Raw genomic sequence first — 20894 nt, forward strand, 5'->3', positions numbered from 1 at the left:
ACAAATGAGTGAGATCATGTGATATTTATCTTTCTCCGACTGGCTTATTTCACTTACCATAGCAATTAAATGCTCTCCAGGACTGCCCATGCTGTTGCAAATGGTAAACATTTCTTCTTTTTTACAGCAGCATAGTACTCCATTGTGTAGATGTACCACTGTTCTCTAATCCATTCATCTGCTGACGGGCACTTAGGCTGTTTCCAAATTTTAGCTATGGTGAATTGTGCTGCTATGAACATAGGGTTGCATATATCCTTTCTGATTGGTGTTTCTAGTTTCTTCGGATATAGTCCTAGAAGTGGGTGAATTCTCTGTTCTGTTGGCCAGAGAGTAAGTTTATCCTTGTTGCCAATTACTATTTCAAATACTTTATAATAGGTGCTGGTGTCTGATATGGAAGTCCTCCAGTTGGCTCTAATTTTTCACCCCACCAAGCCAACTAGTACCCCGTTTACCTCCCACCTCGCTTTCAATATATCCAGGCGGGTGTGATGGATTTGCCTGCTCTGATGGCTTGGTTATTTGTGGTTACCTGGATCTTTAGCCCATCAAAGGCTTTTCCACTGAGAGCCAGCCAGGTGTCTGCAGCCAAACAAAGCCGATCTGCCGGGTAATTAAATAACGCGGGGCAGGGGGAGGAGTGGGCTAGGCGGGGCTGTCTACCCAGAGGGGTACCGTGAGGAAGCCATCTCTCTGCACTTGAGGACTGACTTCTGGGGGGAAATACCAGGAGGGCTAAACTCTAAAAACCCCCGGCAGAGAAGTGCCAGGCGAGGTCACCGCCTGGGAAAGTCGCAGGGGGTTCCGCCGGGGCCAGGCTCCGCGGGCGGTGCGGCAGGGTGGGGCCGCGAAGCCTCAGATCGCCAGCTGAGGGCCCGCGTGCGCCCGGCTCAGAGCGGCGCCTGCAGCTGCCGCGGCGGGAGGAGCCGGGGCCGCAGCGCCGGGGCAGGGACACGGGCGAGCGGTGCAGGCTTCTCGGCGGGCGCGCCCCGCAGGCCATGAGCTCCGGGAGCGGCCGCGGCGCGGGGCCGGCGGGGCCCGGCGTCTGAGTCCCCGCGGGAGGCACGGGCGCCGCGCGGCGCGGGGAGGTGAGTCCGCTGCGCCTCCGGGGGTGCCTGGTTCCTCCCAGGAGGACGGGCGGGACGTGCGTTGGGAAAGTTTGGGCGGCAGGGAAAACGGCCGGCGCTCCCACCTCACCCCATTCCCACCCCGACTCCCCAGCTGCGCTGGCGTCCGGGGTGCGGAGTGGCCGGAGCGGGGACCGGACTCGCGCCCTGGGGGGCTCGGAACCGGCTGGGATTCGCCCAGTGGCCGCGGCGGGAGGCGGGCGAGCATCTCTGCTCCTGGCGCTTCTGGGGCATCTTCCCGGGCGCCGGGACCAAGCCTTCCCAGGCTGCTCGGCCAGCCGCCCTCCCCGTCCCGTCCCTCTGCCCGGGGGCCGGCGCGGGTCCGGGGACGCGGGACCCGGGGGCTCCGCTGGGAGCACTGGCTTGGAGGAGGCGAGTTACTCAACTTAATCTCTCATTGCAAAGTTTGCAAAGAAAGCGAAGGAGCCTGCCGTGTAACTGTGGACATCTCCCTCCCTCCCTTCCTTTGTTGAGAAAGAATGAATAGTTGGTTGTATTGCTCCCTCTGCGTCGAAGAGGCGAGGGGGGGAGAGGAAGGGAGGGGAGGTGGGGAAGGGAGGGAAGGACGGTGGGAGCTACAGGAAGGAGGTTGCTATCAAACCATCTTTCCTTAGGGGCTTAGGCTGCCAGCACTTTAAAAGTTTGATCAGGTGTAGCCACTCACTCGTCTGGGAGGGATCCAGGGAGCTGGGAGGCAGCTGGAGAGGCGCCTGTTCCGCGGGGATCGCGGCGGGTCGCGGCCGGGACTCGGAGGAGGCGGAAAAGTCTGGGTTTTGGTGTTAACTCGACTGAAGCAAGGTGCGAAGGGGGAAGACCAGCGCTTGCGTCTGCTTCAACCTAAAGTCAGGAGAGAGAGAGAATGAGCCAGGCATTCAGAGATTCCTTCAAACCTTGACTCTTATCTTCCAAGGCTACGCAGATCTCCCCCAGGAAAATACAGCGGCGGAGGGAAGGTCAGTTTGAGGGAATAATCTCCCTGCGTGTTGCCAAGGACTGGGAGGAATGGGGGGAAGGGGGGCGGAGGGGGGGGTGCTTTCCGTGCTGGAGGCTGAGCTCACAGAGTGGGGTCTGAAGTGGGAGAGGCTCCCCATAAATCGAGGGGAGGCCACAGAGCACGCGGTTGTGAGGGGGTATATGGCGCATAAAGTAAATAACTTGCCATGCCAAGGGCTCCCCCTCGGCACCCCCCCCCCCACCTTTCCCCCAACTGCTGCTAAGCCTGGCATTTCCAGGATGACTAACCAAGATCTTGATCTCCCCCAGTTCATGTAGAGGACTGCTTGTCCAGCGCTAATCCCAACCTTATCATGTAAATCCTGTGCCGTGGTGCTTGAAATACAACCCAGGGGAGAATTATTCACACTTCAATCATTTGGCTAGACTTCATTGAGTTTACTTCAGAAATAAAGGCACACTCTTAATATCTAAACTCAAACTTCACATTCGGTGGATAAGCCGCTTTATCTGTGCAGTTGTTCAATCTCCTCTTCCTGTATGACTCTGCAGAGAAGATATAAAAGTACATATTCAAATTGTAAATTCTCTGCCAAGGTGGAAGCCGGCTTCATTTCCAGAGTTTAAAATATACACAATTCTGGTCCTGGCCAGTGTGCTTAGTGGTTCTCTGAGCTATGTACAATACGTGTATATATAGACACGCACCAAAGGGTCTTGGGTTTGATTCCCAGCCAAGGGCATGTATCTGGGTTATGGTTTCACTCCCTGCCCCCTGTGGGGGCACCTGCAGGAGGCAACCAGTTGTGTCTCTCTCACATCTATGTTTTTCTCTCTCTAACCCTTCCACTTCTTCTGAAAAAGCAATGAAAAAATATTCTCAGGTAAGAATTAACTATATCCGTGGTCAGCAAACTGCTACTCACAAGTCACATGTGGCTCTTTGGCCCCTTGAGTGTGGCTCTTCCACAAAATACCACGGCCTGGGCAAGTCTATTTTGAAGAAGTGGCGTTAGAAGAACTTTAAGTTTAAAAATTTGGCTCTCAAAAGAAATTTCAATCGTAGTACTGTTGATATTTGGCTCTGTTGACTAATGAGTTTGCCGACCACTGAGCTATATACATGTATATATAGACACATTCCTAAAGCCCATATCAGATGACCATCTATGAGTATGACTTGGAAATATCTCATATTAGAAGTAAAATAGAAAAATCCAAGTAAAATAGGAAAATTCAAGAATGTGAGCTGCTTATCTCTGCCTTGATTCCATGTGATCATCAGTTTCTTTGACATATCGTGGTAAAGCAAGTGAGTCAGGCTGCTATTTACAAGTATTTCAAAGCACAGCCAAATAGGGAGCTTGTCAGGCTTGCTCATGTCCCTACTGAGATTTCAGCTCTTTGAACATTCACATGAGTCTCATTTTCATATCAAGATATAGAGTGTTTGACCTTTGTATAGTCATGCACCACTTGACAGCGATGCGTACTGGGAAATGCATTGTTAGGTGATTTTATCATTGTGGGAACATCATATAATGCACTTACACAAACCTATACAGTATAGCCTACTTTACACCTTGGCTATAGGATAGCCTATTGCTCCTGGACCTATACAGCATGTTACTGTACTGAATACTATAGGCAGTTGTAACAAAATGTTAAGTATTTATGTATCTAACATAAGAAAGGTACAGTAAAAATACAGTATAAAAGTGATCCACCATTCATGGTAAGGGTCCTGTCCTTACTTGCAGGACTGAAGTTGTTCTGGGCGAGCCAATGAGTGACTGGTGAGAGGATGTGAAGGCTTAGGACATTACTGACACAACTGTAGACTTACACTTTACACTTAGGCAACACTAAATTTATAAAACAACACAAGATTAAACCAAGTGCACAAGAAGATGATGTAATCAAGAGACGGAGTAAGCATAAGATGTATAGGCTATGCTGGTGTAACATGGTATTCTGTTTTACAGCAAATTTAGGTTTTTAATAGGTGGAAAGAGTACACTTTATTTTTATTTTTTATTTTATTTTTAAAAAATATATTTTATTGATTTTTTAACAGAGAGGAAGGGAGAGAGAGAGAGAGAGCTAGAAATGTCAACGAGTGAGAGACATCGACCAGCTGCCTCTTGCACACCCCCTACTGGGGATGTGCCCGCAACCAATGTACATGCCCTTGTCCGGAATCGAACCTGGGACCTTTCAGTTCACAGACTGACGCTCTACCACTGAGCCAAACCAGTTTTGGCAAGAGTACACTTTAAAACTATAGCACATAATTGTATGTTCTATGCTTTTATATGACTAGCAGAACAGTAGGCCTGTTTACACCAGATCAACATAAGCATGTGAGTAACATGTTGCCTGATGGCTACTATATCACTAGGCGATGGGGATTTTTTTTAGCTCCATTATAATCTTACTAGAGGCCTGGTTCATGAAATTCATGCATTGAGGGGCGGGGGGTGTCCCTCAGCCCAGCCTGTACCCTCTCCAATCTGGAACTGCTGGCTCCTAACCACTCGCCTGCCTGGCTGCCTAATAGCCCCTAACCACTCCCCTGCTGGTCTGATTGATACCTAACTGCTCCCCTGCTGGCCAGATTACCCCCAACTGCCCTCCTCTGCAGGCCTGGCTTCCTCCCCTCCCCCCCACTACTCTCCCCTGCAAGCATGGTCACCCCCAACTGCCCTTCCCTGCAGGCCCAATCACCCCTAACTACCCTCCCCTGCAGGCCTGGTCCCCTCCCCCCCCAATTGCCTTCCCCTACAGGCTAGATCACCCCCACCTGCCTTCCCCTGCAGGCCTGGTCCCCCCCAACTGTCCTCCCCTGCTGACCACCTTGTGACAATGTAGGGGCGGCCATTTCATGACAACGTGGGGTGGGCCATCTTGTGATGATGTGGGGGTAGCCATCTTGTGACAACGTGGGCGGCCATATTGTGATGCAAGGGTGTGAGGGTCAATTTGGATATTACCTGTTTATTTATAGGATGGGAACACTGTGATGTATGTGGCCCATCACTGGCTGAACTGTCATTATAAGTATTTCAAGACCTAGCATCAGACTGTGTCAGGACACTGTGTCTGTTTGCTTGAACAATGGAGAGAGGTGAAGTCTGGTGGCCAAAGTCTCCCCTGGGCTTTTCTTTTAAAGACTGCAAACTTGCTTGCTTGGTGTGCCTGTGTGTGTGTGTCTGTCTACGTTCTGCTTGGTTTGGTGTGTTTACATCTATTGCTTCAGGTTAAAATATTTCCCTCCTCATCCTTCCTGCCCAGGCTTCCCCAGAAGTGGTGGCTTCATTTGTGAACTCTCATTGTACCAGAGATACCATGACAACAAGACAGACATGGCCCCTGCCCTGCCTGGAGGAGACCTGCTATGTATCGAGTGCTTGCTATATGTCAGGGCTTTCCATACATGACTACCTTTACTTTTCACAACAACCCCATGAAATAGTTATTGTTAATTCAATTTTACAAATGAGAAACTCAGAGAAGGTGAGTAGCTTGCCCCCGGCTATGCAGCTAGGAAGTCAATGGCAGAGTAGGGATTTGAGTGTCTGACTCCAAAGCAAGCCTAGGTTCTGAGTCAGACCATGTTTGATTTTTAAAAATCAAATAGTATATAAGAATCACATAATGACTAGAAACATCAAGACAGAAATATCTCCAAGTGGAGAAAACATGGAGCCAGAGGCTGGAGACTTGACCTAGTTAGTCTCCTCAGTGCTCTTCCAACCATGTGTTCCCGCCTCAAGCCTTCACATGTGCAGAAGCCTCCACCTGCCACGCCATTCTGCTCTGCTCTTCATTGGTTCCTTTTCTCTCTCTCTCTCTCTCTCTCTCTCTCCAGGTCTTATGTCGTTGTTTCCTTTTCAGAGAGGTCTTCCCAGACTATCCTAATCTGAAATAGCTATCCATCCCCAGCCAGTATGTTCTATCATTTCACTGTTTTTGCGTTCTTTAGTGCCCTTGTGACTAGGATATGACCTAGTGTGTTTTCTTATCTGTTTTGGTTGGACACCCCATCACAGTAGGCTCTTGTCTAGTTTATTATATCCTCTGCATTGTACATTGTAAACCGCCAGAGATTATATACAATATTTTGAATGAATGAACATGTATTTGCTTATCGGGAACAAGGATGGGGCTTGGTTCTGAGATCCCATCTACATATAACACGCTGAGATTCTGCATAGCGATCACATGTGGTAAGTGGCTTCTCTGTCAAAACAGAAAGCACTCAACCTTGAACCTAGATTCAAACTACACACCATGCACTTCTATCCCTTGGATTTTCCCCTGGGGTCCTGGAATCTGGAAAAATGAAAAGTAAGTAAAGCTCAAGTAAGAAATAGAGCAACCCGAAGGTTGCACATGAGCTCCTCCCACCCATACTTCCCCTTCCACCTCCCGTCCCACTTTCCACTTTGTTTTATTTTCAAGGCTGTTTCCCGGCTGGGCCCACCTCCCCCACCATTGGACTGATTCAAACTTGACACAGGGCCCAGAGTTGAGACAATCTTTCCAAGTGACTAGACACAGGACAAGGCTGTATTTTAATGGGGAAGAGTTCCAATTTGGAGGCAGGAGTTGTAAAGGAGAGCTTGGCCTGTGATTTTTCAATTTGTCTGCAGCTGAGAACTCTCAGGAAACTTCAGCTTGAATGACCTTCTCCTTCCAGTTGTTAACCTCAGGTCTGCTTTATACCCTCAGGTCAGCAGCCCCTCATGGAAGTTTTCCCAGGGCCGCTAGAGCCGGGTCCCCACTTTTTGCGCCCCCGTAGCACTGGGGATCACCAACAGGGGCCATTGCTTCCTCCGTAGAGTAGTAACCTCATGAGGATCGTTGACGCTGTCCCATACCCGGCACAGTGCTCACCGCAGAAATAAGTGTTAAATAGAAGAATGAATGAACGTTTCTTTTGACTGAATCATACTTCCTCATTGTCGTTCTCCTCTGTCATCCAGGTGAAAATATCTGGGTATAAGTTGCTCTGTACCCAGAGACTCACTCATCCAGTGACTGTCCACCCTGCCTCCACAGTGGCCAATATGGAGGCAGACTCTGCCAGGGTCTTACCCACTGAGGTTCTGATTCCATTGGTCTGGTTCACCTCAGGGTGTTGGGGTTTTAAAAGCTTTCTGGAGGCTTCTTAATGTGCAGCTAGTAAAGGACCACCGCTGTTCATTTTCAGGACTCATTCCTTGCTTTGGTCCTTACAGGCTTGAAGCCGCCACGGGGAGAGAGAGCAGGGATATAATTCATGGATATTGTATGGTTCCTGATAGTTTAAGAGGTGCTTTCACATCTGTTATCACATCTGATAATAACAAGCTAAGGGATCTTCTCCCTGGTTTAAATATTCCCTTTATGTTGATGACCCTTAAAAATCTACATCCTGTCCTGGCTCCTAACTGCACATGCCAGTATCTACCCTCTACCAAACTGCCCTGCGGGGACCTCACACAGAACAGCTCCAGTGCTGAGCTTGTTACCCACCTTCCTGCGGGGGCCCCTTCTTCCCTGTTGTGTGACAGCATCGCACCATCGTTCCAGGGCAGTGGCCCCTCAACCAGAGGCCTTGAGCTCCCAGCTCTCCACTCTGCCCCTCCTTTCCCTTCCCCTGGCCCCTGCCCCAGCCAAGTTCTTCATTGTGTTCCGTGCTGGCTTGTTGCCACCAGCTGGACTGACTTCTGCCTCCCTCCTCTCCCCTCCTTCAGAATTACCAGCCACTGGCTGGCATCTGTCCTTCCCTTCCAGATTCCCCCCCAGAGCTTACTGTCAAGTGCAGACACCTTGACAAAGCCTTTGAGAATCAAACTCTGCCCCCAAGCTGTGCTCATTCCAGAAGATGCTTCTCGTCCTCTCCGCTCCAGTGCCACCAGTGACTTGCAGTTTCCTGAGCCTGTGGGGCCTTCCTGCCTTTATGCATCTGCCCTTACAGCGTCTTCTTGGAAGGCTTTTGCTTGCAATCTTCCACCTTTCACAACCCTTTCTCTTCAGAGAGGCCCTTTCTGAGATCCTCTGTGAATCCTTTTATCAGAATTAACTGGTCTTCATAGGATTTCATTCCTATGTGGGATGTAAAATAGCAACAGCCCAGCCAGTGTTGCTCAGTGGTTGAGCTTTGGCCTATGAACCAGGAGGGCACAGTTCAATTCCAAATTAGGGCACACGCCCAGGTTGGGGGCTTGATCCCCAGTAGGGTGTATGCAGGAGGCAGTTGATCAATGATTATCTCTCATCATTTATGTTTTTATCTCTCTTCCTCTCCCTTCCTCTCTGAAATCAAGAAAAAGTGTTTAAAATAAAACAGAAAGCAACAAATGGACAAACACAAACTCATAGTCACAGACAATAGTATGGTGGTTACCAATGGATGAGGGAATGGTAAAGAGTAAAGGAGGTCAAATAGAGGGTGACGGAAGAAGATTTGACTTGGGGTGGTAAACACATAATTGAATATACAGGTGATGTATCACAGAAATGAAAAGTCTATAATTTTATTAACCCATGTCTCCCAATAAATTTAATTAAAAAAAAGTAACCGTTCTTCCCTTCAGCATGTTAAGGGCCCCTATTGATGAGTCCCTGTCGATGTCCCTATATTATTCTCTCTCAGGGTCTGGGGCTTACGACTCTGTTTCTCTGAGTATCTTATAGGCACGGACATGTTTGCTGAATTGAAAGTAGAAGGGGCAGCTGTTAATATCCCTCTATCGCCAAGAATAAACGGAGTGTGGGGCATTCTCGCACACTTTGGCTCAATCTTGAAATCTAGAAGGTCGTGGTAGACAGAGAGGAAACAGGCTGCCAGAAGCACTGGCGCCAGAGCAGCTCCCGCCCATCACACGAGCCTGGAAGTAGAGTTGGCCGGCCGTGTGGCCCTTCGCACACAGGGATTCTGTGGCTGCACAGGCCTCCCCGCAGGCTCTTTGAAACGATGCAGGCCTGTCCGGAGAAAGCAGGGGCTGATAGCTCCGACAGGTGAGCGTGCACAGCTGTGGGGTCTGTGTGCAGGGCGAGGGAACCCTTGTCAGTTTACGTCACTGGTGGTCGGGCAGGGAGGGCTAGGGAGTTTGGTTTCTTTTTTAATAATGATGATTAATGTGGAGCAAGTGCTGACAGTGTGCCAGGCACCAGTCAGCCCCGGGCGGGGCCCCCAGGGGAAGGGTCCGCACCGGTCTATTGTTCTGCGCCCGCTATGAGCCAGGCCTCCTGTGTGGTCCTAGTTAGACATGGAGCAGACAGGCCCCAGAATTACCAGGTTTAGCAGAGAGCTGAGGCCCGGGTTAGGAGGATGTGATTTGAGTGAGCGGTCTCCTTCCACAGCCCCCAGCACTCACAGGCCTCTCTCTGTTGCACACAGAAGCTGTGGACCCTGTGCTTTTGTTGTCAGTTGTAATCTTTGCACGTTCTGCCCCTTCACCTCTTGCACTGGGAGATTCTGGAGGGCTGTGTTCCTGGTGGTCGTCCAGCCATGTCCCAAACCCCCATTCCTCTGTGGAACTGACTCGGCAGAGGTTCTGTGAAGGGACCATGATCGCTTGGAGCTGTGGGGAGAGCTGTCTGTGCGGAGCTGGGGCTGCCGGGTTCGAGAGGAGACTGCAGAGCGAGGGGCGGCTCTGCTGACCAGCCTCGCAGAGGCCCGGGCATCGGGCTTAGCCGTGCTGCTTCGGCCACACCAGGCTGATGGCATGACTGATGGGACAGGCTGGATCCTTAGGACTCTAGGGACTGGCCCTAATTTTCCTTCAGGCCTGTGTTTCTTTTCCTCAAACGTTGGCTTTAAAAATGTCATATAATTTGGCTTAGGCCAATACCATCATTTGTTTTGGGGCGTTGGGGGTGCTGACTCTCTCAGGGAAAACATTTTTACTAGTGGTCAAAACTGGGAACAATTGTCGGGGCTGCTTTTGCATATAACCTCAGGTATCATTTTCCTTTTCTTCCCATACCTCCCTTTTTATTTTTATTTTTATTTTTCTCTTCCCTGATTATGCAGACACCCATGCTCATTGCTTACCCTGCCAGTGGCAGGCGGGTCCTGACCCCTCTCCTTGGGGGACGGTGTACATGGAGCCCCCACTCAGGGGCTTCCCTCCGCAGCTGAGCCCACTGCTGTAGGGAGCAGTAGCCACCTCCTGACCCCTGACCCTGGCCTGTCTTCGTTAATTAGAGCACATTGATTTATTTATAAGCACCAGGTCGTTGACAGGAAAATTGCCCCGCTGCTGTGGGTAGCACAAGTGAGGGGCTGGTCTGGCACTGCGGGAGTCCCAGCAGCTGAGGAATTCCAACAATCTCCGCCTGTCCTCACCGGGCCAGGGTGGCGGGAAGACGTGAGCTGGTTATCTGACGTATCTGCGGCATTTTCTGTAATGCACTTGGTACTGAAACCTTGAGTCCCTCCTCAATGAACTTTTCGTTTAGTCATGCATTTCCATCAGCTTCAGTCGCCTGAAATAATAAAACAGCTCATGGGCCTCCAGAGCCTCTGAAGTGTTTGCCCTTTTCCACGGGCCGACCTGCTGCCAACCCAGGAGAATTCCTCTGTCATATCAAAAAAGGACATGAGTAAACTTCCTGTTTGTATTAAATTTCGCTCGTAGTGCCATTCAGTGTTTGTCTTGGTAATGCCCTGGACATTTTCTTTTGTTAACGTGGTATATTTCCATTTCCTCTCATCAGTCGGAAGCCGGTTCTTGGGATTATCTTAGATTCAAACCTTCACTCCTTTCATTTCCCTTCAGAGCAGAGAAGCATGGCTGCGGGGAAATTCGCGAGCCTTCCCAGAAACATGTCGGTGAATCACCAGTTTCCCCTGGCCTCGTCCATGGACCTCCTGAGCAGCAAGTCTCCTCTCGCCGATCACCGCACAGATGCCTATCAGGACGTGTCCATACACGGCACCCTGCCACGGAAGAAGAAAGGGCCTCCTCCTCTCAGGTCCTGTGACGGCTTCAGTCACGCGGGCACCCTGCCCCATTCCAGATCCCCGTGGCACAACCCACCCCTGAGCCAGGACATCATCCAGGAGCACCCGCGGCCGGACTGGAAGGGCGACGTCTTCACCTCCAGGTAACGTCTTACCTTTCGTGAGGGGAAATGACTTGTCTTAAATAGCTTTTCAAAAAGTCATCTTCTGAGGGGAAATGTCAAACAGGTACAAAGGAGAGCAAGTAGTTGAATGAACTTCCATGGGCCCCATCACCCAGCTTCAACAGTTATCAACTCATGGCTAGCTCTGCTGTTTCCCCACCCGCTTTCCTTCCTCTGGTATTATCAATATTTTGAAACAGATCTTAGACTTCATTTTATTTTATCTGTGGATATTTTGGTATGTGTCTTTTAGAGATAAGGACTTAACTTTAAAATATGTACATAATCATAATACATAATACATAAAAACTGTAACACCCCAAATGAGCCAATTTAAAAATATATATATTTATATTGATTTCAGAGAGGGAGGGAGAGGGGGAGAGAGAGAAAACACCAATGATAAGAATCATTGATTGGCTGCCTCCTACCCACACCCTACTGGGGATTAAGCCAGCAACCTGGGGCATGTGCCCTGACGGGAAATCGCATGGTGACCTGGTTCACATGTCAGCGCTTAACCACTGAGCCACACCTGCCAGGCAAATGAACCATTTTTAATATCATCTAATAATTAATGTATTTTCAAAGGCAACTTTCTAAATCATTGAGTCTCTGAAAGAGAAGCAGAAATTTGGTGTGTTTTTTTCTTATTATAACATCAGATTCTAAACTACATCCATCCAGTGCTAAAGAGATGTCAGGATGTCAATAAATTAGGACCTGTATCTCCTTGTATTTAGCTGTAATATGATGAAATAAATTTTTTTGTGGACGCATCATCGGGTCAGCTGCAGAATACGGTAGAATTTTTCTCCTTCCCACCAGGATGTGGGTAAATAAGCCTTATGATTGTAAAGGCTTCTCTCTGGGTTTGTAAGGAGCCTGGCTGCGGTCGGTTTCTGTTTGTTAGGAGCTCATTTGGAAACTGCACTCCTTTTCCTGTTGGAAGATAAGCACTCTGTGATGCTGCTGGGCAAAGACAGGGAGTGGTCTCTTCTCTTATATTTCCTGGTGTGTCTCCCTTTGTCCTGTCCTGTAGCAAAGAAGGCCACTTTGATCCTGGCTCATTGATTTGTTCGGTCTCTCTGCATTGAGTACCTACATTAATCACAGCACTCTGGTTTTATAAGTACCCGTGCTTCACCCGGAGAGCTCAGCCCAGCTCCTCTGGATATCTAACTGAAGGGCTGGTCCAACATTGAAGACATTCTAGCAGCCAAAATATTCCAGTAATCTGCTCTTGCCCTTCTACACGGCGGAGAAATATGTGAACTAACAGGATAGCTATGAGACATCTGAAACAGGTTCCTCCCAGAGCCCATAGTCTAGTGAGAGACCCCAGTAATAAATACAGCTAAGTAAACAGTATATTGCAGACAATAGTGAGTGTTACAGAGGAGATAGAGCAATACGCTGGAGGTAGATTGGGGCTGTGTCTGTCTTATAGGGACAGGTCTCTGAGAAGGTGATATTTAAGCTAAGGCCTGCACGATGAGAAGAAAGTGTGGAGAACCAGTGGCTGGCTGTCCCAGGTACAGGGAGAGCAAGTGCAAGGATCAGGGGGACAAGCTCAGGATATTTGAGAAACCCTAAACGAAGCTGGTGTGGCCTGTGGCTGGAGGGTAGCAAGTTGGGAGAGAACAGTATAGATGCTGGGAGAGAGGCAGGCAGGCAAGAGTGTAGAATTCGTTTTAGTGTTGCAGGAGTACAAGAAGAAATTAAGGAGAGGCCCAGGCATTCTCTGTAGAAAACACCAGAGAGCTCTGAAATGTTTCCCACATCAGACCAGAAGGCTCCCCAGGGAGAACCATTAGAAGGCCTGGTCTTGCTCCGATAAAACCTAGGTGGGCGACCTCCCCGCTCAGAGAGCCTGCTGATGAGAAGGTGAACGCGGAGGCCCCGCCTGTGCACAGCATCGCTCATGTCGCATCGTTGGGACGTAACAGGTGGGGTGCAGAGGGGGAGCCGTCCTTCCTCCCTCTTGTGGAGCTACGGGCAGCAAAGGAAAGTAACGTCTGGTCACCCCGAAAGAAGCACAAATGTCAGGCTCCACAATGTGGACTCGGAGCAAACTGTTACCCGGCTTCCTGTGGCCACTTTCTGTCTTTTAACTTAAACTTTATAGTGAGCTGGATATCTACTAATTAGCACACGCAGACAACTCACAAACTCATTTCTTTAAGTTCTAAGGTCCTGGCAGGGACACGCCGGGGGCCGGGGCGGTCACGGAGCCCCCCTTCAGCTCCTGAGGAAGTTCTTGGTAAACATCCAGGGTCCAGGTCGTCAACCTGCCAGGACTTCAAAGCTTTTTAATGGACAGCTGACTTGGACGGGAGGTCCCAGCTCTGTAAAAAGATCTAATCAGGGGACTGGGCGCAGGTCCTGAGTTTGAAGTCCGCGTGGTGGGAGACCTAGCAAGCACAGCTGGCGCGCGTTTGTTTATGACTCAGGGCTGCGTTCTTCTTAAGTCACATCTTTTTTCCTCAATTTAAAATATCTTGTGTTTGTGTGTGTGTGTGTGTGTGTGTGTGTGTTTTAATATTTTATTGATTTTTTACAGAGAGGAAGGGAGAGAGATAGAGAGCTAGAAACATCGATGAGAGAGAAACATTGACCAGCTGCCTCTTGCACACCCCCCACCGGGGGTGTGCCCGCAACCAACGTACATGTCCTTGTCCGGAATCGAACCTGGGACCTTTCAGTCCGCAGACCGACGCTCTACCACTGAGCCAAACCGGTTTCGGCTAAAATATCTCATTGTTAACGGCAAATACAGGAAGCAAGGAATGCCTATCTTTTACAATTATGCTGGACAGGCGTGTGGTTGTGTGTCAAAGGATCACAAAGTCCTATTCCCCACTCATCTGTCTCAGTGTTATTTTTAATGACCTAACACACATTGTTTTTCATCCTCAAAAGTGATCCCGATTTTGAGGAGTTTAAAGTTCCTTATTTTCTTCTTTTTTAATCCCTTTAAGTAATCCTAATAAGATTGTAAGCTGTCTCCATTCCTTCCAAGTCGTGATAGAAACAAAGCTTGTGCGTGTGAAAAATGGGAGACAAGCAGACGGAATGAGAACCCGGGTTCCAGGGAGAGGGGTCTGCCTAAGGTGCCACCCGGAGCTGCCGGGAGCGGGGACAGCTTTTCTGTCCTAACTCATCGCGTACAGCCGAGAAGGAGCTGTGACCCTCACCACCCGCTGCTCCAGCTCACTCAGCCCGGGAAGCTGGGAGCCACGTCTGCTTCAAAGTTAGAGTTTTGGATCTCTGTCTTCAGAGACCGAAGACTAGTTAGGTCTACCTATAATGGGAATATTGCTGTTTTACAGGGTTTGTTTTCTGTAAACTTTTTTGGCCTTACTTGCTTCTTTTCATAGTGAATGAAGGCATTAGTTTCATGACTTGCCTGGATGGCAGACGTGAACACCTCCCTCTGTGCCCCATTGGGTGCTGCCGTGAGGGTAGGGGGCCGTCACGAGGAGCCCGGACTCGCCCCTCAGGTGTGTCCGCCTCCATGCAGCGGGAGCGCTCCTAGCTGCACCCCTGGCCTGTGAATACTCTGAACACCCGTGTCTTTTATGTTGCTATGTATGTGGCTATGCAAGTTTGCTCTCTTCCCAACAGGAATGCTTACCTTATTAACCACCAAAAAGTCACTTTTATTATAATGGACTGTTAATTGACTCTCCATCCCATGAGATCCCGAGCAAAGCACAGGAAGTTTCCCCTTTGACCTAAACCTTTGTGTTGTCAAACTGCAATATAAACATGTCATGTTCGCGTGAGTTGTTATCTCTCCCACTTTATAGTTTAAAAATGTCTTAAAGCACATATCCATAGATTCTCTTGCTTGACCATCCTCACTCTGCGTGAGAGACACAGCAGATTTTATCATGATCGCGACGCCCGGGGCTCCGGCCTCCCCTGGGGAGAAGGAAGCCTGTCACCAGGAGCCGGGCAGCAGGCAGGCCCGGGAGGGGAGCTGGTCTCCTCACGCGGAGACTGTATCTCTTGGCTTTGCTGTTGTCTTGGCCGCCCTTGGATGTACTTGTGGTTTTGAAAGGTGGCCAACGCGAGGAGCCAGGGCGCTCTTAAACCTGCTGCTTGATGTCACAGAGGGAGCCTTTGTTCGCCGGCGGAGCAAGGCTCCTCCGACAGGTCTGCAGACAGGATTTCCTCTTGACATTAGCGTGGTTCGCTGGTATCCCTTTGATTCATTTATCTTCAAGGGTGAATTTTTATTGGAATCGGGGACCTCCCCTGGACGGAGAGGGCACCGGTTCCTGTGGCTGGGATAACTGAGGATCAAGGCTCAGAGATGTTCTGGGTCCCTTCCCGCCTGCGGGTACGCGGAGGCACACATTCCTGGGAACAGCTGCGGAGGGCCTGGTTCCCTCTGCCCCTTGGGCTGTGGGAGCATGTGGCCGGACAATGTGATGTTTCATTCATTTGCATGAATGGAGCTGACTGACTAGTCACAAGTGTTTTAACCGACAGGGGCCAGGAAGTCTGCAGAATTATCCCGAGTTAAAATCTGGTAGTAAGTAACCTACCATGTCAGCAAAGGAGTAAGCCGAAGCAGAGGAGTAAGGCACGGGATCTGTGCAAACGCTTCTCTAAACATGGATGTGCAAGCCTCGCTCTGGGCTGTGTCAGCCCTGTCATGCGGAAAATCATTTCATTTGTTCCTCTTCAGAGCTACCGAGTTCTATCACCACTGCTTTCTCCTCAACGAAGCAAGTTCCCCCAGAAGGCTCCATGCAAATAAATCAGTCTTTTGGGTCAGAGTTAATCAGAAGGATCTAAATGTGAAGGTCCACATGCAAGCACCTGCATTTTATTTGTACATGGGCATGTCTGCTCTCTGCAAATGGGAAGCGTTCCGTGAACAGAAGAAAAGTTGGGTTTAGAGTTGACAAAAGCCTATTTAATAGATTAATAGAAGGTCATCAAATGAATTAGCAGAATGGTAATGGCTTAACAGCCAAGACTATCTATGAAGTAACGGTCCATGTGTTGAATTTTTACTCTTAAAATTTCAAAGTTGAGTTTTACTAACATTTGGAAATGCCCCGTGGTGTTTGAATGCAACTGTCTTGGGTGGGTGAGTGAATTCTGAAGAATGTGCATGTCCAGGCCCGTGCCCGAGGTGTGCTGAGGCAGGAGCAGCTGGGTCAGGGGCGCGCTCGGCCCCTGCTGGGCTTCGGGCTCACCCCAGGGTGGAGGGAGCCCAGGAGATGGGGAATGCCTGTATGTCCTCCAGCTGCCCGCCATGGTCCTAACCCTCTCCTGTCAGGGATGATTTGAGCCTAAAGGCTGGGGTCTGTGCATTCTCAGCTGTTCTACTGGGGAAAATGAAAGGATTTAAAAAAAAACAAAAAACCAACCAAAACACAACTGATTGCAAACCACAACCAAGAAAACAGAGATTACACAATGTCGTCATGCCCAACGTTTTTTCTGGGTTCTACCTTCCAACCCCCAACACACACCTTAGACAGACCTGCTTTAAACCATGATTTCTCAGACCTCCTATGAGCTGTTTGGGAAAGGTTGGGCTTTTTAGTCTTCTGAGAGTCAGAAACTACAAGAGTTTTTTTGCTTCCCTCACTACCTAATAAAACGTATTGTAAGCAGAAGGTGCTGTGTAGGTACAAATTATTTATGCTCTTATTACATGTGGGTTTGGGCTCCATCCCAGACTAGTCAGAAGGATGGAAGCTGGAGACGCTGGAGGTGCTGTTGTTGATTGGAAGGAGACCGCAGCCATGGGCTTGGGCCTGCAGCCACAGGACCGATAAGCCCTCAGGCCACCCTGCTGTCCACAGCCCTGTAGTGCTGTCACCACCCAGTCTGCCCTGAGAGACTGGCTGTTGGATTGGTTGCAGAATTTCAAGCTCTTCTTGGAGGCCTCAACAAAGATCAGCACTCGTGGACTTCTAGGTTTAAGTGTTGTAGTGTTATTTACAAATTATAGAAGTCTGATATACCTTTTATAATTGACCCAATCTTGGGCTCTCTGTGGTCCAGATTCACCTGCAAACATAGTGTCCAAAGATAAGATGACTCCAGCTGTGGGGAGAGGGAGAAAACGCAATGCATGCAACCCAGAGGTCTCCGTTCGTGTCCCTGCTTTTCCACTTAGTAGATGTGTGAACTAGGGCATGTTCTAAACTATTGTATAAAGTGGGGGTGAAATACCCCCCGTCTGAGAAGTGTTGCACTACATATAAAAAGGCTCCACTGAAGGTCAGCACTGACTTTCACACGAGTTTTCTGAGGTCTTGGTGGAGCAGGTCACTGCTCTCCGCTCCCCCCTGGTCACCAGCAGTTGATCCTTCTCCTGCCCCAACTCTGCTGAGTGACATCTGACCGTGAGGCCTCGGTGCCTTGGTTGGGACACTGAGGTGGCCACGGCTATCAGAGAAAGCTGCCAGTGACCTTGCACCAAACCTGGTACCTTGTGACCTTGCATAATAAGCTACTATACGTTTCTGGATCTCCACATCCTCAAAGGACAGCATTAAGGTCAAGTGCAATCCCATGTGAAGGCACCTGGCATGAAGGAAGGGCTCAGATGTTGGTTTTCATCCTTCCTTCCTCCTGGAAAGCTGGAGCTGGGAGCTCCTAATCCTCCAGTGTAACCTGAGATCACGTTCAATGGTGTGTGTGTGTGTGTGTGTGTGTGTGTGTGTGTGTGTGGAGGGGGCCTCCTGGGGAGGAAGTTTCCCACATGTTGACGGAGTTTGGCAGGAATGCTCTATCCAGTCTGCCCTAAGCTGCCCTACAGCAGGGCGTCTTGGCCACCACTCGTGATTACAGGTATAACCACCTTGCTCTGCCCTGAAAGGCCAGCACACCATTGTGCCAAGACTCAAAACAGAGCCTGTTCTCAGTGGTCTGGCCCAGCCCTCGCTCGCTTGTCCTTGTTCTTAATGTCAGTGTCTTCACTTTTTATTCTTCTGTGAATGTTTATTGAGCTTATTTTGTGTCAGGCATTGTGCTGGGTACCGAGTTCCCGTGGAGAGTGAAATAGCTGTGAGCCCTGTCCTTAAGGAGTGCCCAGGTTAGGGGCACACAGACAAACACATCTACAAAAGGAGGGGGCCCGAGGAAGGTGACATCAGAGAGCCCCTTGGATTTGGGGCAGGGAAGGCCTCTCTGGTGGAGGAAACATTTAAAGATTTAACATAAAAAGAAAATACAAAATACTTCATTGGCATTTTTTATGTTTCTATGTAGTGAGGTGATAATTTTGAAATAGGTTAAAGAAAATATTTAAGTTAATTTCATCTATTTCTTTTCAGTGACTACCAGAAAAGTTAAAATTACATTAGACAGCACCGGTCTTGACCTTGCTAAGGAGTTTAGGTTTTCTCCCTGGGGCAAAGGGAAATATTGAAAGGGTGTACCTAAGGGAATAGTCTGATCCGATTTAGTTTTTAGAAGATTGGTCTCTCTGTGGAGAATTGGTTGATGGGGGAAGAGGGGCTGGAGGGAGGGCAGGAGGTGATTCCAAAAGTGCAGGGAGCAGGTGGTGGTGGCTCCAGGGCGGTGGTGGAGGAGGTGATGGTGGGGGACTCAGGTAGTCTGCCTACTTACTGAGGGCTGGACATGGTGGGGCGGCTCAGGCAGCTGAGTGTGTGGGGTGGGCTGTTTACTGTGATGGGGAAGATTGGGGAGGGAGCAGGGCTTCATTGGGCTGGTTGGCTGCTTTTTCTTGGGGGAGGAGAGATAGCAGGTGGCAGAGAGAGGAGACCTCTGTTTGACATGCAGGCAGCTCTACGTGGAGATGTGCACCACCCCTCGGTAGTGAGAGCCTGGAGCTCCGAGAGGCCTGAGTAAACGTTATAACGTGAGGGGTCTGCGTAGAAATGAAATGGGTGCCATCACCACGGGAGAGACTGTAAAGCAGGAGGGAAGGACTGTAGGGCTAGCCCTCAGGAATCCTGGGCTCCTCTTCCAGGGAGTGGGGCGGGGGGGGGGGGGGGGGGGGGGGGGGGGAGGCTGAGCCTTTGGTCTGGTGGGGAGCAGAGAAATGAGGCAGGAGCTGCTTTGTTGTTCAAAGGAAGGATTTTGTTTCCTTTCTTTTTGAGATGAGAGACAAAATTCAATATGAAAAGACCGTAAGCATGTAATAAAACAAAACACTTTTTTTTTTTTCACACACATGATTTTTTTTTTAATACAGTGTTTTGGTTTAATTAAAGCAGACACATCCCCGGGGCTGCCCTCCCCGTGGCCTGCCAGCAGCGTGGCGAGTGTGTCCTAAGGACACTGAGCACAGCGGAGGTGGATGGACAGCCGAGGTTGGCATTCAGGCTTTTGCCTGCGGGCTGACGGCTGCTTTTCCAAGGTTTTGGGGAGCAGCCACCCGGAGGCGGGGGTGCCTACCCTGGAAGACAGAACTGAGGTGTATGTTTCTACATTTGTTTGGCTGGGCGAAATCTTTCCTTTTGGAGGCCTGGAGGACATTATCTCAAAACCATAGCGCTTTTATTCTGCCTGTGAATCAGTGAGAAGAAACCTTTACAAACAGGCTTTTTTTTGGAGGGGGTGGGGAATGCTGGGGGCGGAGAGGATGGGGCCCGTGGGAGTGGAGGAAGGGCAGAGAGATACCAGCCAAACAAAGCATCTGCTTTTATCAAAAGTGCTGTGTTTGGGCTTAGACAGCCCGAAGCCTGATCCGCTGATGCCAGACCCTCTGCGCCTGCCAAGAGACATACTGGCCTTGATACGGCTTTTCTTGTTCTGACTCCGTTCTGTTGGACGGACTGCTGCCAAGTTGAGATTTCAGCATCGGCTTTCAGCTCAGTGCTGTCACTGGAATTCTGCTGAGCGCAGGTTAACCTGTGACCACGTCAAGGTTTTCTCAGCCCCATCCTCCCTGTGTCAGGCTTGGGTTCCTAGAGACTCACCCTAGAGTCATAGGTAGGACAGGGAAACGGCACTGTTTAAACACGATCGGGGAACCTGCCCGAGGAGCTGGTTTAATTGCCGTTCTTCTAACACACGTCATGAATACATTAATCGGACCCTGCCGCATTTTCAAATGAGGTCGAGGTGACTCACAGAAGCAGGAATCGGCTGTTGAAGTGAAAGAAGCAGGAGTTATTGGAGTAAACAGTCTGGCAACGAGGAAGGGAAATGCACACTGGTCTGCAGTCTGCTCTGAGCTGCAGGAAGGAAGACTCCCCAGGTGGAGGCAGAGGACGCAGAAGATCTCATGGCCTGAGGCTCTGAAAGGGAAACAGTTCAAAACAATGAAAGACAAAGCCGCAGTTTGAAAGAGGAAGACAGATGTGATCACCCAGGTTCCTTGTGTTGAAGTAGGTGTGTGAAGGACTCTGTCCAGCCTGGACTGACTCCTGTACGGATCCCCCCTATGGTGCGATGGATTCACTCACAGGGACGCTGCACCTGCCTGTGTGCCAGGCGTTGTGCCAGGTGCTGGATATTCAAAGACAGGCCTTCATGGCCCTAGGAGAACGGAGTGCCCATTTTGAACCATCTGACCCCACCAACACCTGTTCTCTCTATCTTAGCCACTGACCTAACTGACCTAACCTCCCCATTCACAGGGTAGCCCTTTGTATCATTTCACCAGTCCAACAAGAAGTCTGGTTTTCTTGACCTCTGACCTTAACACCTTTCAAGTAGCAGGTCACTTGTTCTCCTTGACTA

At 49.7% G+C, this 20894-nt stretch overlaps 1 protein-coding gene across 6 annotated transcripts in view; it reads left to right on the forward strand.

Moving 5' to 3' along the window:
* Nucleotides 1-931: 931 nt before the first annotated feature.
* BCAR3 (BCAR3 adaptor protein, NSP family member) overlaps nucleotides 932-20894 on the forward strand; it is a 105168-nt gene continuing 85205 nt past the window's right edge. For 4 of the 6 annotated variants that reach the window (XM_045584327.1, XM_036446492.2, XM_036446493.1 and 1 more), the window contains exon 1: nucleotides 10864-11186. In XM_045584327.1, the coding sequence (XP_045440283.1) occupies nucleotides 10870-11186 (317 nt within the window). In that variant the 5' untranslated portion in view covers nucleotides 10864-10869. Of the gene's footprint in view, nucleotides 1092-1770; nucleotides 2084-10863; nucleotides 11187-20894 lie in introns of those variants that run through there. The other 2 variants (XM_036446489.2, XM_036446491.2) reach the window with 2 other exon arrangements.

This window comes from Pipistrellus kuhlii, unplaced genomic scaffold (genome assembly GCF_014108245.1).
Source record: "Pipistrellus kuhlii isolate mPipKuh1 unplaced genomic scaffold, mPipKuh1.p scaffold_m20_p_2, whole genome shotgun sequence".
Lineage (NCBI taxonomy): Eukaryota > Metazoa > Chordata > Mammalia > Chiroptera > Vespertilionidae > Pipistrellus > Pipistrellus kuhlii.